Here is a 20,692-nt window from a genome sequence, read left to right as displayed (position 1 = left end):
AACTAGGTTAGATTTGAATATGCAAATTAAATTCTCCCAATACCGGCATGGAGTCAGGCAGAGCTGGAGATGAACCGCTGTGGATTGTTACCATCACTGCGCTCCGTACCTGTACTTGCCAATCTTGGCCACTCGCCTGTGTTTTTGTGGTTAAATTAACAGATTCAAATTTTCTGTGCTCCAGGAAGCCATCCCATCAGTCACCACAGCTGCCCAGAGCACAGGAAATGTGACTCCACCAACCTAACTGCAAACCTTGACCAGAAGCTTATACGAAGCGGCCATATTAGCAACGTGGCTACAAGAGCAGGGCAGAGACTGGGCACTCTGATGGGTCCAAATAGCTAATGATGGCGCTGAGAGAGACATCGGAACCTTAGTAGACTTGGTGCTAAACCTGTCCAACCAATGCAGAGCAGTGATCAACAAAGTCAGTAGGATGCTGAAGTACATGGCCAAAGCATTAGTATATAGGTCACGGAGGTAATGATTGAAGTGTACAGTGCTCTGGTCAGACTGCACCTTGAATACTGCTTCCAGTTCTGATCACCAAGAAACATGAGGGACAAAGCTGGGTGGGCGTGTGTGCTGTGAGGAGGATGCAGACAAACTCCAGTATGATTTGGACAGGTTGGGTGATTGGGCAGATGCATGGCAGATGCAGTAAAATGTGGATAAATGCGAGGTTATCCACTTCGGTGGCAAAAACAGGAAGACAGATTATCTGAACGGCAATAGATTGGGAAAAGGGGAAGTGCAACGAGACCTGGGTGTCCTTTGCACCAGTCGCTGAAGGTAAGCATGCAGGTGCAGCAGGCGGTTAAGAAGGCAAATGGTATGTTGGCCTTCATAGCGAGAGGATTCGAGTACAGGAGCAAGGATGTCTTGCTGCAGTTGTACAGGGCCACACCTTGAGTATTGTGTGCAGTTTTGGTCGCCTTATCTGAGGAAGAATGTTCTTGCCACGGAGGGAGTGCAGCAAAGATTCACCAGACTGATACCTGGGATGGCAGGAATGACGTATGAAGAGAGATTGGGTCGATTAGGCTTATATTCGCTAGAGTTTAGAAGAATGAGAGGGGATCTCATTGAAACTTATAAAATTCTAACAGGACTGGACAGACTAGATGCAGGAAGGATATTCCCAATGGCGGGGGAGTCCAGAACCAGGGGTCACAGTCTAAAGATAAGGGGTAAGCCATTTAGGACAGAGATGAGGAGGAATTTCTTCACCCAGAGAGTGGTGAACCTGTGGAATTCTCTACCACAGAAGGCAGTTGAGGCCAATTCATTAAATATATTCAAGAAGGAGTTAGATATATTTCTTAAGGCTAAAGGGATCAAGGGATATGGGGAGAAAGCAGGGACAGGGTACTGAATTTGGATGATCAGCATGATCTCATTGAATGGCGGAACAGGCTTGAGGGGCTGAATGGCCAACTCCTGCTCCTATCTTCTATGTTTCGATGGGACACTCAAGAGCTGGAGGCAGTGCAGAGAAGAGCCACAAAGGTGAGCCACAGTGTCAGGAGTCTAAGTTATGAGGGAAGATTGGAGAGACTTGGGCTTTTCAACTTGGAAAGGAGGTCTGACGGGTGGCCTTAGAGGTATCTAAGACTGTGAAAAGCATAGAAAAAAAGTTAACAGAATATTATTTTCATTTAAACTCTGGGAGTAGAACAAAGGGACATATTTGAAGTAAAAGGGTAGTCACAGGAAGGGTGGGGCCAAATAGGGACCAAAAAGTAGAAGTAACGGCGAGGGTGCATGAAGGTAGTGCGGTTGATGTGTACAAGGCATTTGATTAAGTACCACATAATAGACTTGTTAACAAAATTGAAACCCATGGGATTAAAGGGGCAGTGGCAGCGTGGATACAAAACTGGCTAAGGGATAGAAAGCAGAGAGTAGCCGTGAACAGTTGTTTTTCAGGCTGGAGGGAAGTACAGGAAACTTTCGTTTAACCGGAGGTCCGGAAAGCTCTTATCTACTGGCAAAATTTAGGAGCCGTTTCCTATAAGTTTTTTTACTTCTCGTTGCTTTTTTTTTTCTAGTCGTGGCTCCCAAGCGTCTAGCTGAAGCTGTTGCTTAGCTACAGAGACGCTTTTAAGCTGCGGCCAACTGTTTTGAAGCTGTTGCTAAGCAACAGGGTTTGTTGTTTCCATACGGAGCTGAGAAGCTCCGTATGTTTTAACATTAGCGCTAGTTTATACGGCAGTTTTGATGGGACAGCACCAACTCGGTCCCGTCAGTGCCGGATACCAGAAAGTTTCCTGTATATAGAGGTGTCCCCCTGGGGTCAATATTAGGACTACTGCTCTTTTTGATATATAATAACCTGGAATTGGGTACACAGGGACATAATTTCAAAGTTTACAGGTGGTCAGACTGGTGAAATGGGCAGACACATGGCCGATGGAATCTAATGCAGAAAAGTGCGAAGTGATACATTTTGGTAGGAAGAATGAGGCGAGGCAATATAAACTAAAGGGTACAATTTTAAAGGGGGTGCAGGAACAGCAAAACCTGGGGATGTACGGACACAAATCTTTGAAGTTAATAAGGTTATTAAAAAAGCGTACGGGATCCTTGGCTTTATTAATAGAGGCATAGAGTACAAACTCAAGGAAGTTATGGTAAACCTTAATAAAACACTGGTTAAGCCCCAGCTGGAGTATTGAGTCCAATTCTGAGCACCACACTTTAGAAAGGATGTCACAACCTTAGAGAGGGTGCAGAGAAGATTTACTGGAATGGTACCAGGGATGCAGGACTTTAGTTACATGGGGAGACTAGAGAAGCTGAGGTTGTTCTCCACAGAGCAGAGAAGGGTAAAAGGTAATTTAATAGAGGTGTTTAAAATCATGAAAGGTTTTGATATCGTAAATAAGGTGGAACTATTTCCAGTGGCAGAAGGGTTGGTAACTAGAGGACACAGAGTTAAAGTGATTTGCAAAAAAAGAGACGAGATGAGGGGAATTTTTTTTACGCAGTGAGTTATGATGATCTGGAATGCACTGCCTGAAAGGGTGGTGGAAGCAGATTCAATCGTAACTTTCAAGAGGGAATTGAATAAATACTTGGAAGGAGAAAAATTTGCTGGGCTATGGGACTAATTGGAGAGCTCTTTCAAAGAGCCGGCACAGGCACGATGGGCCAAATGACCTCCTTCTGTGTTGCATGATTCTAAGTTGTAGAGTGTGGTCACGGCGTTGTAATGAGAATGGAAGTGAGGTATGTTGCTCTTCGATGTAAATTAATTGGTAACACTCAAACAGAGCAGCTGCAAGGTCATGTTAATTTTACAAATTAAAAAGTAAGGAAATGCAAAACAAAAAATGAGAAGTTGCTGGAAGAACAATGGCAGTAGTTACAGCAGAGGTTTGTCAGTTATGTTCTAGATTTGGCTAAAATTACTTGTGGTTTATTTGTTCGTGGAACTTGATGTTGTCCAAGAGGGTTAGTTAAAATGGTGGATGTGTTAAATTGTAATTGGTTCCTTTTAATCATCTCCTCATCCGAGTTAGAATTCCCTCATGGTGTCGTCACTGCATCGGAGCGACTGCACAATCTACTATGGTGCTTGTGGGGGAAATCACAGGCACACTTTGTAAGGGAGACAACGGTGGGTGTAACTATGCACTTGCAACTTTCCCATGGCCTTGCAAATAACTGTCCCTATTCCTCAAATGTGAAAACTACAGTCCTTCGAGAGGAGGATGGTGGGGGGGGGGGGGGGGGGGGGGGAATCCACCAAATGCAAATGTACAACCCCGAGCTTGAAAATCAAACCAGAGACTGACAGATCTGAGTCATGTACTTCTCTGTATATTATGGAGCCAATGTTGTTGTTTCATTGATAACAAATTTTAAATTGTGAGCCTGTATTATAATCCCTGCACAGTTTGCTGTTAAATCAGATCGTTCAAATTTCCCAAGCTCCAGGGAGCCGTTCCATCAGTAACTATGGTTCTCTGGGGAAATTTAATTCTGCTGAGTTGAACACATGCACTTGCCGACACTGAACCAGGCTTGCCTGTCACGCAGTGTTGCGTCTGACTACATATATGCTGCATACCTCAGTCTTGCACGTGCCTACCTATTGAAAAGCAACTTGCAATGAAACAGCAGTTTTAACAAAGAAACATCTAAAGGTGCTTCATGGAGGGGCAATCAAAAAATGGACACTCAGCCACAGGAAGTGAGATTAGCAGTGGTGACCAAAAAGTTGCTCTAAGAGGTGGGTTTTAAGGAGTGTCGGAAAGGAGGAGAGGGAGGTGAAGAAGCAGAGGGGTTTCCAGAACGCTGAAGGCACAACCACCAATGGTGGGGTAGAGAGAGGAGTAGATTGTAGGGCTGAAAAGATAGGGTGGGATGAGGCCATCAAAGAATCGAAAGAAGATGAGAATTTTAAATTCGAAGCACTGGGGGAGTGGGATCCAATGTAGATCAGTGAGGACAGAGGTGATGGGTGAGCGGGAACTGATGCGAGATAGGCTACAAACAGAATTACATTAAAACATATTTAGTGTAATGCTTTAAAATTAGGACAAACCATTTGCAAACCTGAAAGTACAACATTTCAAATTTTACGAGTGATCTTTCAGTGTCAATGATTTAATTCATTAATGGTCATCACGTACAACAATGGTGGAAGATTTTTTGCAGAGAAATGAGAGGTATTTGAAGAATCATTGGTGAAGCTGAAGTCAAAATGGAGACGAATGCAGTTAAGGACAAAAACAGAATTATGAAATAGTTACACCACTTCATTTTAATTGAGGAAGAGAAAGACAAGGTCAGACATCAGATTTCCAGGAATAGCAGAGGAGGAACTAGACAGTATGCAAATAACATAGAAACATAGAAGATAGGAGTAGGCCATTCGGCCCCTCGACCTGTTCCGCCATTTAATGAGATCATGACTGATCATCCAAATTCAGTACCCTGTCTCTGCTTTCTCCCCATATCCCTTGATCCCTTTAGCCTTAAGAAATATATCTAACTCCTTCTTGAATATATTTAATGAATTGGCCTCAACTGCCTTCTGTGGTAGAGAATTCCACAGGTTCACCACTCTCTGGGTGAAGAAATTCCTCCTCATCTCTGTCCTAAATGGCTTACCCCTTATCCTTAGACTGTGATCCCTGGTTCTGGACTGCCCTGCCATCAGGGACATCTTTTCTGCATCTAGTCTGTCTAGTCCTGTTAGAATTTTATAAATTTTAATGAGATCCCCTCTCATTCTTCTAAACTCCAGCGAGTATAAGCCCAATCGACCCAATCTCTCCTCATACATCACTCCTGCCATCCCAGGTATCAGTCTAGTGAATCTTCGCTGCACTCTCTCCATGGAAAGAACATCCTTCCTCAGATAAGGTGACCAAAACTGCACACAATACTCAAGGTGTGGTCTCACCAAGGCCCTGTACAACTGCAGCAAGACATCCTTGCTCCTGTACTCGAATCCTCTCGCTATGAAGGCCAACATACCATTTGCCTTCTTAACCGCCTGCTGCACCTGCATGCTTACCTTCAGCGACTGGTGCAAAGGACACCCAGGTCTCGTTGCACTTCCCCAACATCTGATCTGGGTTTGAATAGATTAGATACTCTTACAACAGAAAGTACAATTTGTACCCATAAGTCTTAAAGGAGATACGGTGAAGTAAATGTAGCTTTAACTGATATACTTTATAAATTATTTGAGGTTTCCAAGGAGTGATGATCAATATAACACTGCTACTTACAAAGCGGGAGGGGATGCATACCTGAAGGCGACAGATCAATAGGTTTATCAGTTCTATAAAAACTGCTGGGACACATTTTGAGAGATGTAGTGGGTGAATAGCTGGAATAGCAGAACCTGTTAGCATGGATTGAGGAAGGAGAGATTGGTGTCATTTTGGACATGAGAAATTCAGTATTTATATAGGGGAAGTTGAAAAGGTAGGTTCAATTTATTTTATTTCAGGAGCCTAACCTAGGTGGAAAAGGTTCCAGGACAGGAGGCGGCAGTGAAAATACAACACCAGAAAACAGGTAGGTGACTGGTTGGTGAGTACTTTCACAAACTTATTCTAAGTAGAATTCAATAATTAAGCTAAATCGTAGTAAATAAAAAGGTCTTGTAAGGGTTAAGTCATGGAAGGGCAGCTCAGACCCGTGTCATGCTCCTCCTGTGCCATGTGGGAAATCAGGGACACTGTCCCTGACAACTATGTGTGCAGGAAGTGTGTCCAGCTGCAGCTCCTAGCGGACCGCATGGCGGCGCTGGAGCTGCGAATGGACTCACTCTGGAGCATACGCGATGCTGAGGATGTTGTGGATAGCACATTCAGTGAGTTGGTCACACCGCAGGTAAAGGCTAGCTCAGACAGTAAATGGGTGACCAAAAGGCAGGGTAAAGGCAGGAAGGTAGTGCAGGAGTCACCTGCGGTCATCTCCCTCCAAAACAGGTTTACCGTTTTGGGTACTGTTGGGGGAGATGACTTATCAGGGGAAGGCACCAGCAGCCAGGTTCAGGGCACCATGACTGGCTCTGCTGCACAGAAGGGCGGGAAAAAGAGGGATAGGGCTATAGTGATAGGGGATTCAATTGTAAGGGGGATAGATAGGAGTTTCTGTGGCCGAGACCGAGACTCCAAGATGGTATGTTGCCTCCCTGGTGCAAGGGTCAAGGATGTCTCGGAGCGGGTGCAGAGCATTCTGAAGGGGGAGGGGGATCAGCCAGTTGTCGTGGTACATGTAGGTACCAACGATGTAGGTAAAAAGAGGGAGGAGGTCCTACAAGCTGAATTTAGGGAGTTAGGAGCTAAATTGAAAAGTAGGACCTCAAAGGTAGTAATCTCTGGATTGCTACCAGTGCCACGAGCTAATAAGTTTAGAGAGAGTAAGATAGATAAGCTAAATACGTGGCTTGAGCAGTGGTGCAAGGGAGAGGGATTTAAATTCTTGAGGCATTGGAACCAGTTCTTGGGGAGGAGTGACCTGTACCAAGGGGACGGTCTACACCTGAACTGTGAGGGAGCCGATGTCCTCGGGGTAATATTTTCTAGGGCGGTTCGGGAGGATTTAAACTAATTTGGCAGGGGGATGGGAACCTAGGTAGTGGAAAAGAGGGAAGTCATATGAAGTCAGAAATAGATGGTAGAAAGGTGAGAAGCAATAAGCAAAGGAGAGAAACACAAAGGGCCAAACTAATTCATAATGAGAGTGTGAAAAAAGCAAGCCTGAAGGCTTTGTATCTTAATGCTAGAAGCATTAGGAACAAGGTGGATGAATTAGTTGTGGAAATAGAGGTAAACAAGTATGATTTGATTGGGATTACAGAAACGTGGCTGCAGGGTGGGCAAGGCTGGGAACTTAACATCCAGGGATATACAATATTTAGGAAGGATCGGCAAAAAGGTAGGGGAGGTGGGGTAGCATTGCTGGTAAAGGAGGGGATTAATGCAATGGAAAGGAAGGATATTAACTCGGATGAAACGGAATCTGTATGGGTAGAAATGAGAAATAGCAAGGGGAGGAAAACGTTAGTGGGTGTGATATATAGGCCTCCAAATAGTAATATGGAGGTGAGGGAAGGCATAAAAAGGGAAATTAGAGAAGCGTGCGATAAGAGCACAGCTGTCATCATGGGTGACTTTAATTTACATATTGATTGGACTACCCAAATTAGTAAAAATTCTGAGGAGGAGGAATTCCTGGAATGTTTTCGGGACGGTTATCTGGACCAATATGTCGAGGAGCCGACTCGAGATCAGGCCATTTTAGACTGGGTATTGTGCAATGAGAAGGGACTTATCAGCAATCTTCTTGTACGAGGCCCCTTGGGTCAGAGCGATCATAATATGATCGAGCTCTCAGTCGAGATGGAGAGTGAGGAAATTGAATCAGAGACTAAGGTCCAGAACTTAAATAAAGGGAATTACGAGGGTCTGAGACGGGAATTGGGTAAGATTGATTGGGTGGTGTTTCTGGGGGGATTGACAGTGGAGAGACAATGGCAAGCATTCAAAGATAGAATGGAAGAATTCCAGAACATGTTTATACCGGTTTGGCATAAAAATAAACCTAAAAAGGTGACTCAACCGTGGATAACGAGGGAAATTAGGGACAGCATAAAATCAAAAAAAAGGGCATATCAACTGGCAAAAAAAAGCACCAGACCGGAAGATTGGGGGCAGTACAGGATACAGCAAAAGAGGACAAAGGGATTAATCAGGAAGGGGAAAATAGAATACGAAAGTAAACTTGCAGCAAACATAAAGACAGACTGCAAAAGCTTTTATCGGTATATCAGGAGGAAAAGACTGGTAAAATCCCAAGTCGGTCCCTTGCAGTCCGATTCGGGAGAATATATAATGGAGAATAAGGAAATGGCAGACCAATTAAACTCATACTTTGGTTCTGTATTCACAAAGGAGGACACAAATAACCTCCCAGGAATATCGGCAAACATAGGGACTAATGAGAGGGAGGAGCTGACAGAAATTAGTATCTCTAGGGATATGGTGTTGGGTAAGTTGAGGGGACTGAAGGCCGACAAATCCCCGGGGCCTGATAAACTACATCCTAGGGTACTTAAGGAGGTGGCCCTGGAGATAGCAGATGCTCTAAGGATCATCTTCCGGAACTCCATTGACTCGGGAACAGTACCCGTGGATTGGAGGGTAGCTAATGTTACCCCAATATTTAAAAAGGGGGGTAGAGAGAAAGCAGGGAATTATAGACCAGTAAGCCTTACATCGGTTGTGGGCAAAATGCTAGAGTCCATTATTAAGGATAAAATAGCGGAGCACTTGACAAATGGGGAAAGGATCGGACAGAGTCAACATGGATTTACAAAGGGTAAATCGTGTTTGACTAATCTGCTGGAATTTTTTGAGGAAGTAACTGGTAAAATAGATGGGGGAGAGCCAGTGGATGTGGTGTACCTTGACTTCCAGAAAGCCTTCAATAAGGTTCCACACAAAAGATTATCATGCAAAATTAAGGCTCATGGAATTGGGGGCAAAGTATTAACGTGGATAGAGAACTGGCTGGCGGATAGAAAACAGAGAGTTGGAATAAACGGCTCGTTTTCGGAGTGGCAGGCAGTGACCAGCGGGGTGCCGCAAGGATCTGTCCTGGGACCCCAGCTGTTCACAATATATATAAATGATCTGGATCAGGGAATTGGATGCAATATTTCCAAATTCGCTGACGACACTAAACTAGGAGGAGGGGTGGGCTCTGATGAGGATGTCAGGAGGCTACAGTGCGATTTGGACAGGTTGGGGGAATGGGCGGATACGTGGCAGATGCACTATAATGTGGATAAATGCGAGGTTATCCACTTTGGGGGTAAAAACAGGAGGGTAGATTATTATCTAAATGGCAATAGATTGGGAGATGGGGAAGTGCAGAGGGACCTGGGTGTTCTTGTGCACCAGTCACTGAAGGAGAGCATGCAGGTGCAACAGGCGATTAAGAAGGCAAATGGTATGTTGGCCTTCATATCAAGGGGGTTCGAGTATAGGAATAGGGATACCTTACTACAGCTGTACAAGGTGCTGGTGAGACCGCATCTGGAGTATTGTGTACAGTTTTGGTCGCCCCATCTGCGGAAGGATGTTCTTGCCATGGAAAGAGTGCAACGGCGATTCACCAGGCTGATACCTGGAATGGCGGGAATGACCTACGAAGAGAGATTAAATAGTTTGGGCTTGTACTCACTGGAGTTTAGAAGATTGAGAGGGGATCTCATCGAAACATATAAAATTATGGCAGGCCTGGACAGGCTGAATTCAGAGAGAATGTTTCCAATGGCCGGGGAGCACAGAACCAGGGGCCACAGTCTAAAAATAGCGGGCAAATCATTTAAAACAGAGATGAGGAAGAATTTCTTCACTCAAAGAGTGGTGAGCCTGTGGAATTCCCTGCCACAGAGGGCTGTGAAGGCTAATTCAATAAATATTTTCAAGAGAGAATTGGATATATTTCTGAAGGCTAAGGGGATTAAGGGTTACGGAGAAAAGGCGGGGACGGGGTACTGAACTGGGAAGATCAGCTATGATCTCAGACGAAGATCAGCCATGATCTCATTGAATGGCGGAGCAGGCTCGAAGGGCCGAATGGCCTACTCCTGTTCCTATCTCTATGTTTCTATGTTTCTAAAATGACACCATATATTGAGTCGCAAGTGTGATGTGCATGAGTAGCAAGCTCGCATGAAGGCGCTGCATGCGGCTTGCAGAGAATTTAACTCCTGGGCTTTATTTCCATATTAAATATCCAACACCTGCTTGAACCCGGCGGGAATCACTACCTGACTGATGGGCAGGAGCAGGAGCTCGGGCAGCAGGAGACCCCCAACAGGCACAGAAGGGAAAAGTCCCAGGCACCAAGGAAGGTGTTTGTGGCGGGTGGGGGGGGGTGGTGGGTGGAGTCCAGAACGGATCATGCACGGGAAAGGGGGTGGGAGATCTGGGGCGTGGGAGGCCCAAGGTTTCCTCATGAGGAACAACAGCAGAAAATGCTGGAAACACTCGGCAGGCCAGGCAGCATCCGTGGAGAGAGAAACAGAGTTAATGTTTCAGGTCGGAGACCCTTCTTCTGATTCTCTCTCCACGGATGCTGCCTGGCCTGCTGAGTGTTTCCAGCATTTTCTGTTGTTATTTCAGATTTCCCGCATCTGCAGCATTTTGCTAGAACACTCCTGCTCCTCATGGTCTCCAATGAAACTATTTTTAAAAAATGAAAATGAATGAGCTTCCTGGGCCCCTTCTGGCCCTGCTCCTGTCTGCTGCCAGGCTTCAATGGCGTGTCCGGCAGAGTGCACGACTGGGAGTTAAAATTGCGCCAGGGTCCTAATTGTGTCATAAGACCCTGAGTTTTACATATTAATGAGGCACTCATCTTTCTCAAATCCAAAAACAGCGTGATTAAAATGGCGACGGGCGAGATAGCATTGGGAATGCAATGGAAAGCGTGCAACCGCCATTTTAACCAACTGCTTGTCCTGTTCCCTTAAGGCGGGGAGGGTTAAATAATTTTTCCAGAAAGCTTCCGATAACATTCTACATCAGTGATTTTTAAGATTTCTTTAAGAGTAAAGAAAGGTGGTTATGCCCAAAAGTCCAACCCTTTACATTAGATCAAATACAGCTTCTCAATAGCGTTCAATCCCTTCTCTCTCTAGGAATGCATTCAATTGTTTCTTGAACCCACTTAAACTGTCCGCATTGAGGGCTTCCCCATGTAATTTATTCCACAACTCTACAGTACAGTGTCCGGAATGAATTTTGTATGTTGTGCTACCAAACACTGCTACTTATACCATCTTCGTCATTAGCTTTCACTGATAACTTATTTCACAAGTTAATCACTCTTCGGGTAAAAAAAGTTTATTTTTCCCTTCTTACTCCTTACCTTTCTTATTCCTAACTCGTGTTCCTTAGTATATGCAGCCTTTATCATTTTGCTCAGATCAACTTCATCAATTCCTTTTGTAATCTTCGATTAGATCACCTCAAAGATTCCCATCACTCTCCAAAGAAAGCAACCAAATAAACTTATCCTCACAACTTCAAGTCATAATACCCAGTATCATCCTTGCTGCTCACTACTGTGTCCTCTCTCATGGGACATGATATCCTTCTTATGACTAGGTGACTAGAAGCACATAATGCTCCAGATGAAGTCTGATGATGTCTTGCACCACAACAATCCGATCTCTTTTCATTTATCCCTCTGCTAATGTAACCCAGGACCTTATCTGCCCTTTAAAAAAAAAAAAAAAATTACAGCACTGAGCTGACATGTTTCACAGATTTATCCACTCTAACTGTGATTTGTCAGTATGAGACCTCATGATCTTTGTAACCTATGGCAACAAGAACAATTTTGGCCCAAAGTGGTGACAATTTTAAAAAAAAAGCTTCGTACAGCGAACGTTTCTTTAGAAACCAGCATCAATAAATGTACTTGTTAATTTTTGACTTTGAGCATAGTTGAAAATGAAATACAAAGATTAGCTGGAGTACAGCTATAACCCATCAGCAATATTTAATTGTAGCAGCATTGCAGCTACAGCTGATACAGCACAATATTATAGCTAATATACTCCAGTTTAAGTTTCTTCTATTTTAAGAGGCAGCTTAAAAGTTAATTTTTGATAGTTTACTTTATTTTTTTAATTCCCCATTAGTTATTAATCTTGCTTGTAGCTGGTGAAGGAGCATGCGAGTGCAAGGGATTAGTTTAATTTTACAGTTGGAGCTTTGTGTGGCGTTCTGGGCACCCCACGATAAGATGGATATTAGAACTACGGAAAGTGTAAAGGCAGCATTTGCAAGAACGATACCAGGAGCCAGAGGTTATAGTTATGAAGAAAGGTCTGACAAACTTGTGCTCTTGTCACTGGAACAGAGAAGGTTAGAGAGAAACTAATCAAGGGTTTTCCAAATTACAAGGGGGCAAATGATAAAAGATTGTTTCCAATGGTTAGTGAATCGGTAACACAAGGGCATCGATTCAGAATTGTTATTAAAGACCAAATGGAGAAGGTGGAAGAAATATTTTCACAAGGGGGGCTATTTGAGGCAGATATCATATAATTTATGAAGGAATTATTAAATACTTGAAAAAGAATATGAGAGGATAAAGGGAAAAGGGCAGGGAAGTGAAGTTAGATTACATCGCTCCAATGGAAGATATAGTTCAGTCTGGATGTGCAAATAGTCTTGTTCTATGGTGCAATTTCTAGTCCTAGATTTCAACAGCAATAAGCGGTTTACATTTATCTACATTGAACTGCATCTGCCACCTATTGGCCTCATTATTAAAACATTTGGAATTTTTTTTTTTCTCATTCATGGGATCTGGGCATCCCTGGCAGGGCCAGCATTTATTGCCCATCCCTAATTGCCCTTGAAAAGGTGGTGGTGAGCCGCCCTCTTGAACTGCTGCAGTCCAGGTGGTGAAGGTACTCCGACAATGCTGTTAGGGAGGGAGTGCCAGCATTTTGACCCAGCGACGATGAAGGAACGACGATATACTTCCAAGTCAGAATGGTGTGTGACTTGGAGGTGGTGGTGTTCCCATGCGCCTGCTACCCTTGTCCTTCTAGATGGTAGAGGTCGCGAGTTTGGGAGGTGCTGCCGAAGAAGACTTGGCAAGTTGCTGCAGTGCATCTTGTAGATGGTACACACTGCAGCCACGGTACGCTGGTGGTGGAGGGAGTGAATGCTTAAGATGGTGGATGGGGTGCCAATCAAGTGGGCTGCTTTGTCCTGGATGATGTTGAGCTTCTTGCGTGTTGTTGGAGCTGCACTCATCCAGGCAAGTGGAGAGTATTCCATCACACTCGTTACTTGTGCCTTGTAGATGGTGAAAAGGCTTTGGGGAGTCAGGAGGTGAGACACTCGCCACAGAATACCGAGCCTCCGACCTGCTCTTGTTGCCACAGTATTTATGTGGCTGGTCCAGTTAAGTTTCTGGTCAATGGTGACCCCCAGGATGTTGCTAGTGGGGGATTCGGCGATGGTAATGCCGTTGAATGTCGAGGGGCGGTGGTTAGACTCTCGCTTGTTGGAGATAGTCATTGCCAGGCACTTGTGTGGTACGAATGTTACCTGCCACTTATCAGCCCAAGCCTGAATGTCGTCCAGGTCTGCTTCGCTATCTGAGGAGTTGTAAATGGCGCTGAACACTGTGCAGTCATCAGCGAAAATTCCCCATTTCTGACCTTATGTTGGAGGAAGGTCATTGATGAAGCAGCTGAAGATGGTTGGGCCTAGGACACTGCCCTGAGGAACTCCTGCAGTGATATCCTGGGGCTGTGATGAGTGACCTCCAATCACCACAACCATCTTTCCTTTGTACTAGGTATTGGCCTTTATTGCAAAGGGAATGGAGATAAAAGTAGGGAAGTCCTGTTACAAATGTACAGGGCGTTGGCGAGACCACACCTGGAGTACTGCGTACAGTTTTGAGCTCCTTATTTAAGGAAGAATATACTTGCATTGGAAGCAGTACAGAGAAGGTTCACAAGGTTGATTCCGGAGATGAAGGGGTTGTCTTATGAAGAAAGGTTGAGCAGGTTGGGCCTATGCTCATTGGAGTTTAGAAGAATGAAAGGGGATCTTATTGAAACATAAGATTCTGAAGGGGCTTGACAGGGTAGATGCAGAGAGGATGCTTCCCCTCGTGGGGAAATCTAGAACTAGGGGGCATAATTTCAGAAGGGGGCACCCTTTTAAATCTGAAATGAGGAGGAATTTCTTCTCTGAGGGTCATGAATCTTTGGAATTCTCTTCCCCAGAGAGCTGTGGAGGCTGGGTCATTGAATATATTTAAGGTGGAGGTAGACAGATTTTTTGAACGATAAGGGAGTCAAGGGTTATGGGGAGCGGGCAGTGGAGTGGAGTTGAGGCCATGATCTTATTGAATGGCGGAGCAGGCTCGAGGGGCCAAATGACCTACTCCTGCTCCTACATCTTATGTTCTTCTGACTCCAGCCAGTGGTGAGTTTACCCCCGATTCCCACTGACTTCAGTTTTACTCGGGCTCCTTGATGCCACACTTGGTCAAATGCTGCCTTGATGTCAAGGGCAGTCACTCTCACCTCACCTCTGGAATTCAGCTCCTTTGTCCATGTTTGGACCAAGGCTGTAATGAGGTCCAGAGCCGAGTAGTCTTGGCGGAACCCAAACTGGGCATCAGTGAGCAGGTTATTGGTGAGTAAGTGCTGCTTGATAGCACTGTTGATGACACCTTCCATCATTTTGCTGATGATTGAGAGTAGACTGATGGGGTGGTAATTGGCCGGATTGGATTTGTCCTGCTTTTTCTGGACAGAACATACCTGGGTAGTTTTCCACATTGTCGGATAGTACAATTCTGCTGCTGCTGATGGCCCACAGCACCTCATGGATGCCTAGTTTTGAGCTGCTAGATCTGTTCTGAATCTATCCCATTTAGTACGGTGGTAGTGCCACACAACACGATGGAGGGTGTCCTCGGTGTGAAGACGGGACTTCATCTCCAGTAAGTGTGCGGTGGTCACTGCTACCAATGCTGTAATGGACAGATGCATCTGCGACAGGTAGATTGGGGAGGATGAGGTCAAAAAGATTTTTCCCCCTCGTGCTGGCTCTCTCACCAGTTGTCGCAGGTCCAGACTGGCAGCTATCTGGTTGCATAGTCTCATTACTTGCTCTACCTCTAATTTTGGCATCATCTGGCACCAATTACATTAGGCAGCCAATATCTATTTACAATTTCAAAAGAAAAATATTAAATTTGATCTCGTCTTCATGAAACATAAAGGCCTGGAGTTTCCTCCTTGGTCGCAACCCGGAAGTTAGGTCCCAAATTGCGCCTGAAGCTGTGCCTGGTTGGTCAATGTTGAGTTACACTCAATTATCCTCCTAATCTCATTAGAATATGCTGAAACTTAAAATGGGCATAAATTAGCATAGTCAGGTCCCATGGGAACGCCGTACCGACACCGGCATATTTCTTCTTTGAAGCTTAAAATTTAAATTTTCAACTCATTTAATTGTCATTTATGCACATCAGGCACAGCATGTTTATGAGCCTGCAACTGGGGAAGCTTTTCAATTTTTAACGTGACTTATAGTTATGCCATAAAACTGCATTCAAATAAACAGAAAATACAGTGCAGATCTCAGCGAGGATAAATGTTTTTAAAAGACTGAGAAAAGTGCAATCAAACACCGGAAAACTGACTGTTTCCCGCTGCACTTGAAAATCTGTTGAGACGCCCCCCCCAAACAAGCCCAATTGGTGGACGCTCCCATTTGTGAGTCAGGGGCGTGGCCTGTTTTGGGGGCGGAGATTCATTCGGACTGAGGGCTTGAGGGGCAAACGTAAAATATGGATGAGACTTGGGCGGATTGTAGTCACGTGTATAACTCACTTACGCCTAAAATTCCACAATCTTTTAAACCCCGCAATTGGCTTGTGCCCAGATTACAGATGTAACTCGGCGCAAATGCAGAAGAAAGCATTTATACAGCGCCTTTCACGACCTCAGGACGTCCCAAAGCGCTTTACAGTTAATTAAGTACTTTTTGAAGGGTAGTCACTCTTACAATGTAGGAAAAGCAGCAGCCAATTTGTGCACAGCAAGGCTGATGTGCCTCAATGAATCCGAGACTCGATGTTAACGGAGCAAAGCAAGGCTTTCATTAACTCAGAAAGTAATACACATTGGAGAAGTGTCTCTCATCCAGAGATCTGCTGTACTGCTGAGAGACACGCTGGGGCTTGCTTAAGTAGGGGCCAGGTATGGGCGGAGCCCTACACACAATACAATACAGGTAAGGAAATGAAACTGAAACTAAACTAAACACAGGGAATACAGTGCCTGATGAATGGCATATTTCATCACAAAGGCCACACAAATAGCAATGCGATAATGGCCAGATAATCTGAGGGGGAAGACGGGGCCTCGGTTTAACGTCTCATCCGAAAGACGGCACCTCCGACAGTGCGGCACTGAAGTATCAGCCTGGATTATGTCGTCAAGCCTCTGGAGTAGGGCCTCAGGATACCTCAGGCCATAAACTGAACAGAACACAGTAACAAAGCAAATAACTTCGGGCACGAATGTCATCAAATGATTTTTACTGGAAACCATTTTACAGCCTTTCATTGGGCCTGAGGATCAGTTCCCAAAGATGAGATCCATACCCCCCTACCACCAACCACCGTCCTTGGGTTGTGCTTATTTTGCCTGTGAATATTTACAAACACTTGCAATTCTCCAAGTTATGAAGGATTATTTTCTTCCAGGTTTAAATACCATACGAAGGTCAGATATAATTAATGGTAAAACATGTAGAGAGATAAACTATAGCCTCATTCTCATTTTTAATATCTGTGGTGAAAAATGCATTTGCAGACAAGTGTCCCATCTGGACTACTTCAGCAGTCACTGCATGGGCAAAGGTTACGTGTTGGATTATTAAGTGGCAATAATACCAGAAAGACGTTGTAGTGGGGAGGGAGAAGAGGGTTCAAGCTTTTTTGCATTACAGCCTACAGCAAGAAGGAAATGCAGCTCAAAAGAAATTAAACCGACCTCGAAGCTTCTTTTGCCAGTTCATTTCATTGAAGAGGTCCTCGGAGCTCAGGAAGAAGTCGTTTATCTTGCTGCCTTGCTCATCCCGTTCAGTGGTATAGTACACACGCAATTTAGATTCCTTGGTGAGGAACTCGCAGATATTTGGAACAGGGAAAACTATCTGTTCCATTGTGCGGTCCTGCCTCACAATCTGCAGAAAGTAGGGAGAAAATTAAAATGTTGCCTGTGCCTACAATTACACATACACATTTACAGTATTAGTTACCAATACAGTCAATACATTATTAAAAGTCTTTTGTATGGCAGGCACTTGCTGTCCATAAATGTGACTTCCTGCAACACTTTTCCACTCAACACTTCCTAGAAAAACTCTATGCAAGCACTTATAAAGGAAAAAAATGATATGTAAATATCCCAGCATCATGGTCTGTTGATGAACCAACCAAATCATTTCAAATACTTTTTGAAAACATTTTAGTCCACCATTTCTTTTCTTGGTAACTGAATTTTTGATGTCCAAAATAAGATTTTAAATAATTCTTCTTTAAAAATAAAATTCACATTAACATGATTATATTCCCCCATTGAATTGACATTTGTGTCTCCTAAGATCTTCTTTGACATTTTAATCTCAAAGCCTGTTTCAAAACCCTGGGCTTTGACTGGATATTTTCACTTCAGAATAGTTGGAGAGGGCTTTCCAATAGATCCATGCATTCTGAGCATGTGCAGGATTCCCCTTGCATGCAATCTGTGCATCAATAGGAGTTGCAGGGTAGAAGGGTGTGCCTCTCATCCCACGGGGATTTGAAAGGTTCTTTACTTCTTCCAGAACACTTTGAAAGAAACTGGAGATTAAATTCTCTAAGCCTCATTTCACACAAGTCTAGTATTTATTAACAATTGCTGTTTCCTATTGTGCGCGGATCAGGCAGAGAAAACCTGTGATCAGCAGCACACATGATCGTGATTTCTTTGTTGAAGGTCAGTAAAGAAAACAAAAGATTGCTTATCGAGAGGTAACAAGGGCACAAAATGTACTCTGGGTGGGGGACTTCAATGTCCATCACCTAGAGTGGCTCGGTGGTACCACCACTGACCGAGTCCTGAAGGACATAGCTGCCAGACTGGGCCTGCAGCAGGCGGTGAAAGAATCAACATGAGGAAAAAACCTACTTGACCTCATCCTCACTAATCTACCTGTCGCAGATGCATCTGTCCATGAAAACATTTGTAGCAGTGACCACCGCACAATTCTTGTGGAGACTAAGTCCCGCCTTTACAGTGATGACATCCTCCATCGTGTTGTGTGGCACTACCACCGTGCTAATTGGGATACATTAAGAACAGATCTAGCAGCTTATAACTGGGCATCCATGAGGCATTATGGGCCATCAGCAGCAGAATTGCATCCCACCACAAACTGTAATCTTATGGCCCGGCATATCTCTCACTCCACCATCAAGCCAGGTGACCAACCCTAGCTCAATGAAGTGTGTGGAACAGCATGCCTCGAGCAGCACCAGACCTACCTGAAAATAAGGTGCTAACCTGGTGAAACTACAACACAGGACTGCATGCATGCTAAATAGAGGAAGCAGCATGCTATAGACAGAACTAAGCAAAACCAACAGATGAAGTCAAAGCTCAGTAGTCCTGCCACATCCAGTTGTGAATGGTGGTGGAAAATTACGCAAGTATCAGGAGTTCGAGGAGGCTCTGTGAACATCCCCATTCTCAATGATAGTGGAGCCCAGCATGTGAGTGCAACACAAAACGTTGAATTACTTGCAACCATCTTTAGCCAGAAGTGCCGGGTGGATGATCCTTCTAGGTTTCCTCCTGAGGTCCCCACCATCACAGATGCCAGTCTTCATCCAATTCGATTCACTCCAAGTGACATCAAGAAATGGCTGAGTGCATTGGACACACTAAAGGACCCCAACAACATCCCAACTGTAGTGCTGAAGACCTGCGCGCCAAGCTGTTCAGGTACAGCTACAACCACTGGCATCTACCCGACAATGTGGAGAATCGGTGCCCCAAGGTTTCTGCACTCAGTCTCTGCTGCCGCCCTGTGCCCACACCCAATCAGCTGAACAAGGTAGAGCAGGTGTTGGACATGTCTCTAGTCATCTTCAGTCATTTGCTCTACTTGCTTACTATTAGCCACCAGAAGGTAACTCAGTCTTTCACGTCCTGTCATGGCAATTCTATTGGGTTTCAATCTTGAGCCTGGGTGTAGGTTTTGGCCAGGTTGCAAATGATTAGGGAAAACATCTTGGAAGATGTCATTTCAAAGAGCCAACCAAAAAAAAGAAACTAGTGGAAGCACCAGGCATGCAACATTCAAAGATGGGCGGGGCGGGGGGTGGAAGTTTCAGTGATCTCTCCATCATGTAAGCTGCAATAGATAACAACCCAAAGAACAAGGATTTATCCAACCGCCAGATATTTAAATTGGTGCTCTGTGGGCATTTGCACATTGCCACAAATATAAGCGCAAGTCTCTTCTTGTGCTTTCAGGTCTGGAGTGCCGTTTCCAGCAAGTCACCAGATGACAATGACAATCTTCATGCAGCTTTTATCTTTATTGATATCGGCCACAGCGCCTTCCTGCAACCAACAAGCACACCCCCATCAGTGGCTCACTTAACGTATCGACGAATTTGTGTCAACGCAACACTTCTTCAAATACTGGGTAATTACATTCGTGGAGAACTTTCTGCAGTGTCGCCACACTTTCTACAGATCCCAAAGCTTTTACATCAATTTGAAGGTACACTGAAGCAGAATTCATTGAGCCTACATCCAATTGAATGGGGACTGAAATTCAGGAAATACAAACAAGACTACATTTATAATGGACCACACGGGAAGTTAAGCTTGGTAACTCAAGTAACATTTCTGTTACCCGGCAAGAACCGGCAGTTTTAACGGAGGAGCATGCTTTAGCAATTGCTCGCCCATCGGCCAACTGCCACTTTCCACCCAAAACAGGCGAGCAGTTGACCGGGCATTCAAATGAGATCTGGCAGTTAAACTCTGCCAGGCCTCAGACTGAAACTCCCAGGTGGGAAACACTGTTCTTCCTGCTTATTCCCCTCCGGGAATTAAAACGGACCTCAACAACTCTCACGTTGACTCTCTGATCAAGACCAATTTTAACACCTACCATTTTGGTGCATCGCCATTTTCTATTAAACACATTGGGGGGAAAATTCGGTTGGTTTGCACCTCCCGTTAGCGCCTTAAGAGGGCACTAATGGGGCGCAAAGCAACTAGCGCTCGGGCGCAGCGATGTTTGCGCGCTCGCAAAATTGACCAGACATTTTGAGGCGGCGCTAAACACTACCGCCACGATCTCCTGCGCCGGCAGATCGTGGCGTCTGTCGAGCATGCAATGCCCTGGTAGCGCCCCGGACCGGATATTGAGTGGTGCTCCCTGCCTTACCGCCTGCCGCTAGCAACGACAGGTTGAGGGGAGTGTTTTGCAGTCAGGAAGGGACTGGGGGGATCGCTATTTAAAGGTGACCGCTTCCTACCTTTTTTTGTCGGCGACATTTTTGCACCACGCATTCTGAGTGAGACACT

The 20,692-nt window shown here is 44.8% G+C and overlaps 1 protein-coding gene across 1 annotated transcript in view; it reads right to left on the bottom strand.

Annotated features, from left to right (window-relative positions):
• The window catches only part of LOC147110942 (inositol 1,4,5-trisphosphate-gated calcium channel ITPR1-like), a 509,662-nt gene that overhangs the window by 128,595 nt on the left and 360,375 nt on the right, over positions 1-20,692 (bottom strand). The window contains exon 50 of the mRNA XM_085999984.1: positions 17,096-17,288. Within this exon, the coding sequence (XP_085856110.1) occupies positions 17,096-17,288 (193 nt within the window). The remainder of the gene's footprint in view (positions 1-17,095; positions 17,289-20,692) is intronic.

Source organism: Somniosus microcephalus, chromosome 11 (assembly GCF_052327205.1).
Source record: "Somniosus microcephalus isolate GS21.2 chromosome 11, FLI_Smic_1.0, whole genome shotgun sequence".
NCBI classification, from domain to species: Eukaryota; Metazoa; Chordata; class Chondrichthyes; order Squaliformes; family Somniosidae; genus Somniosus; species Somniosus microcephalus.
The sequence above is the reverse complement of the archived record's forward strand: the minus strand, read 5'-3'. Positions and strand labels throughout refer to the sequence as shown.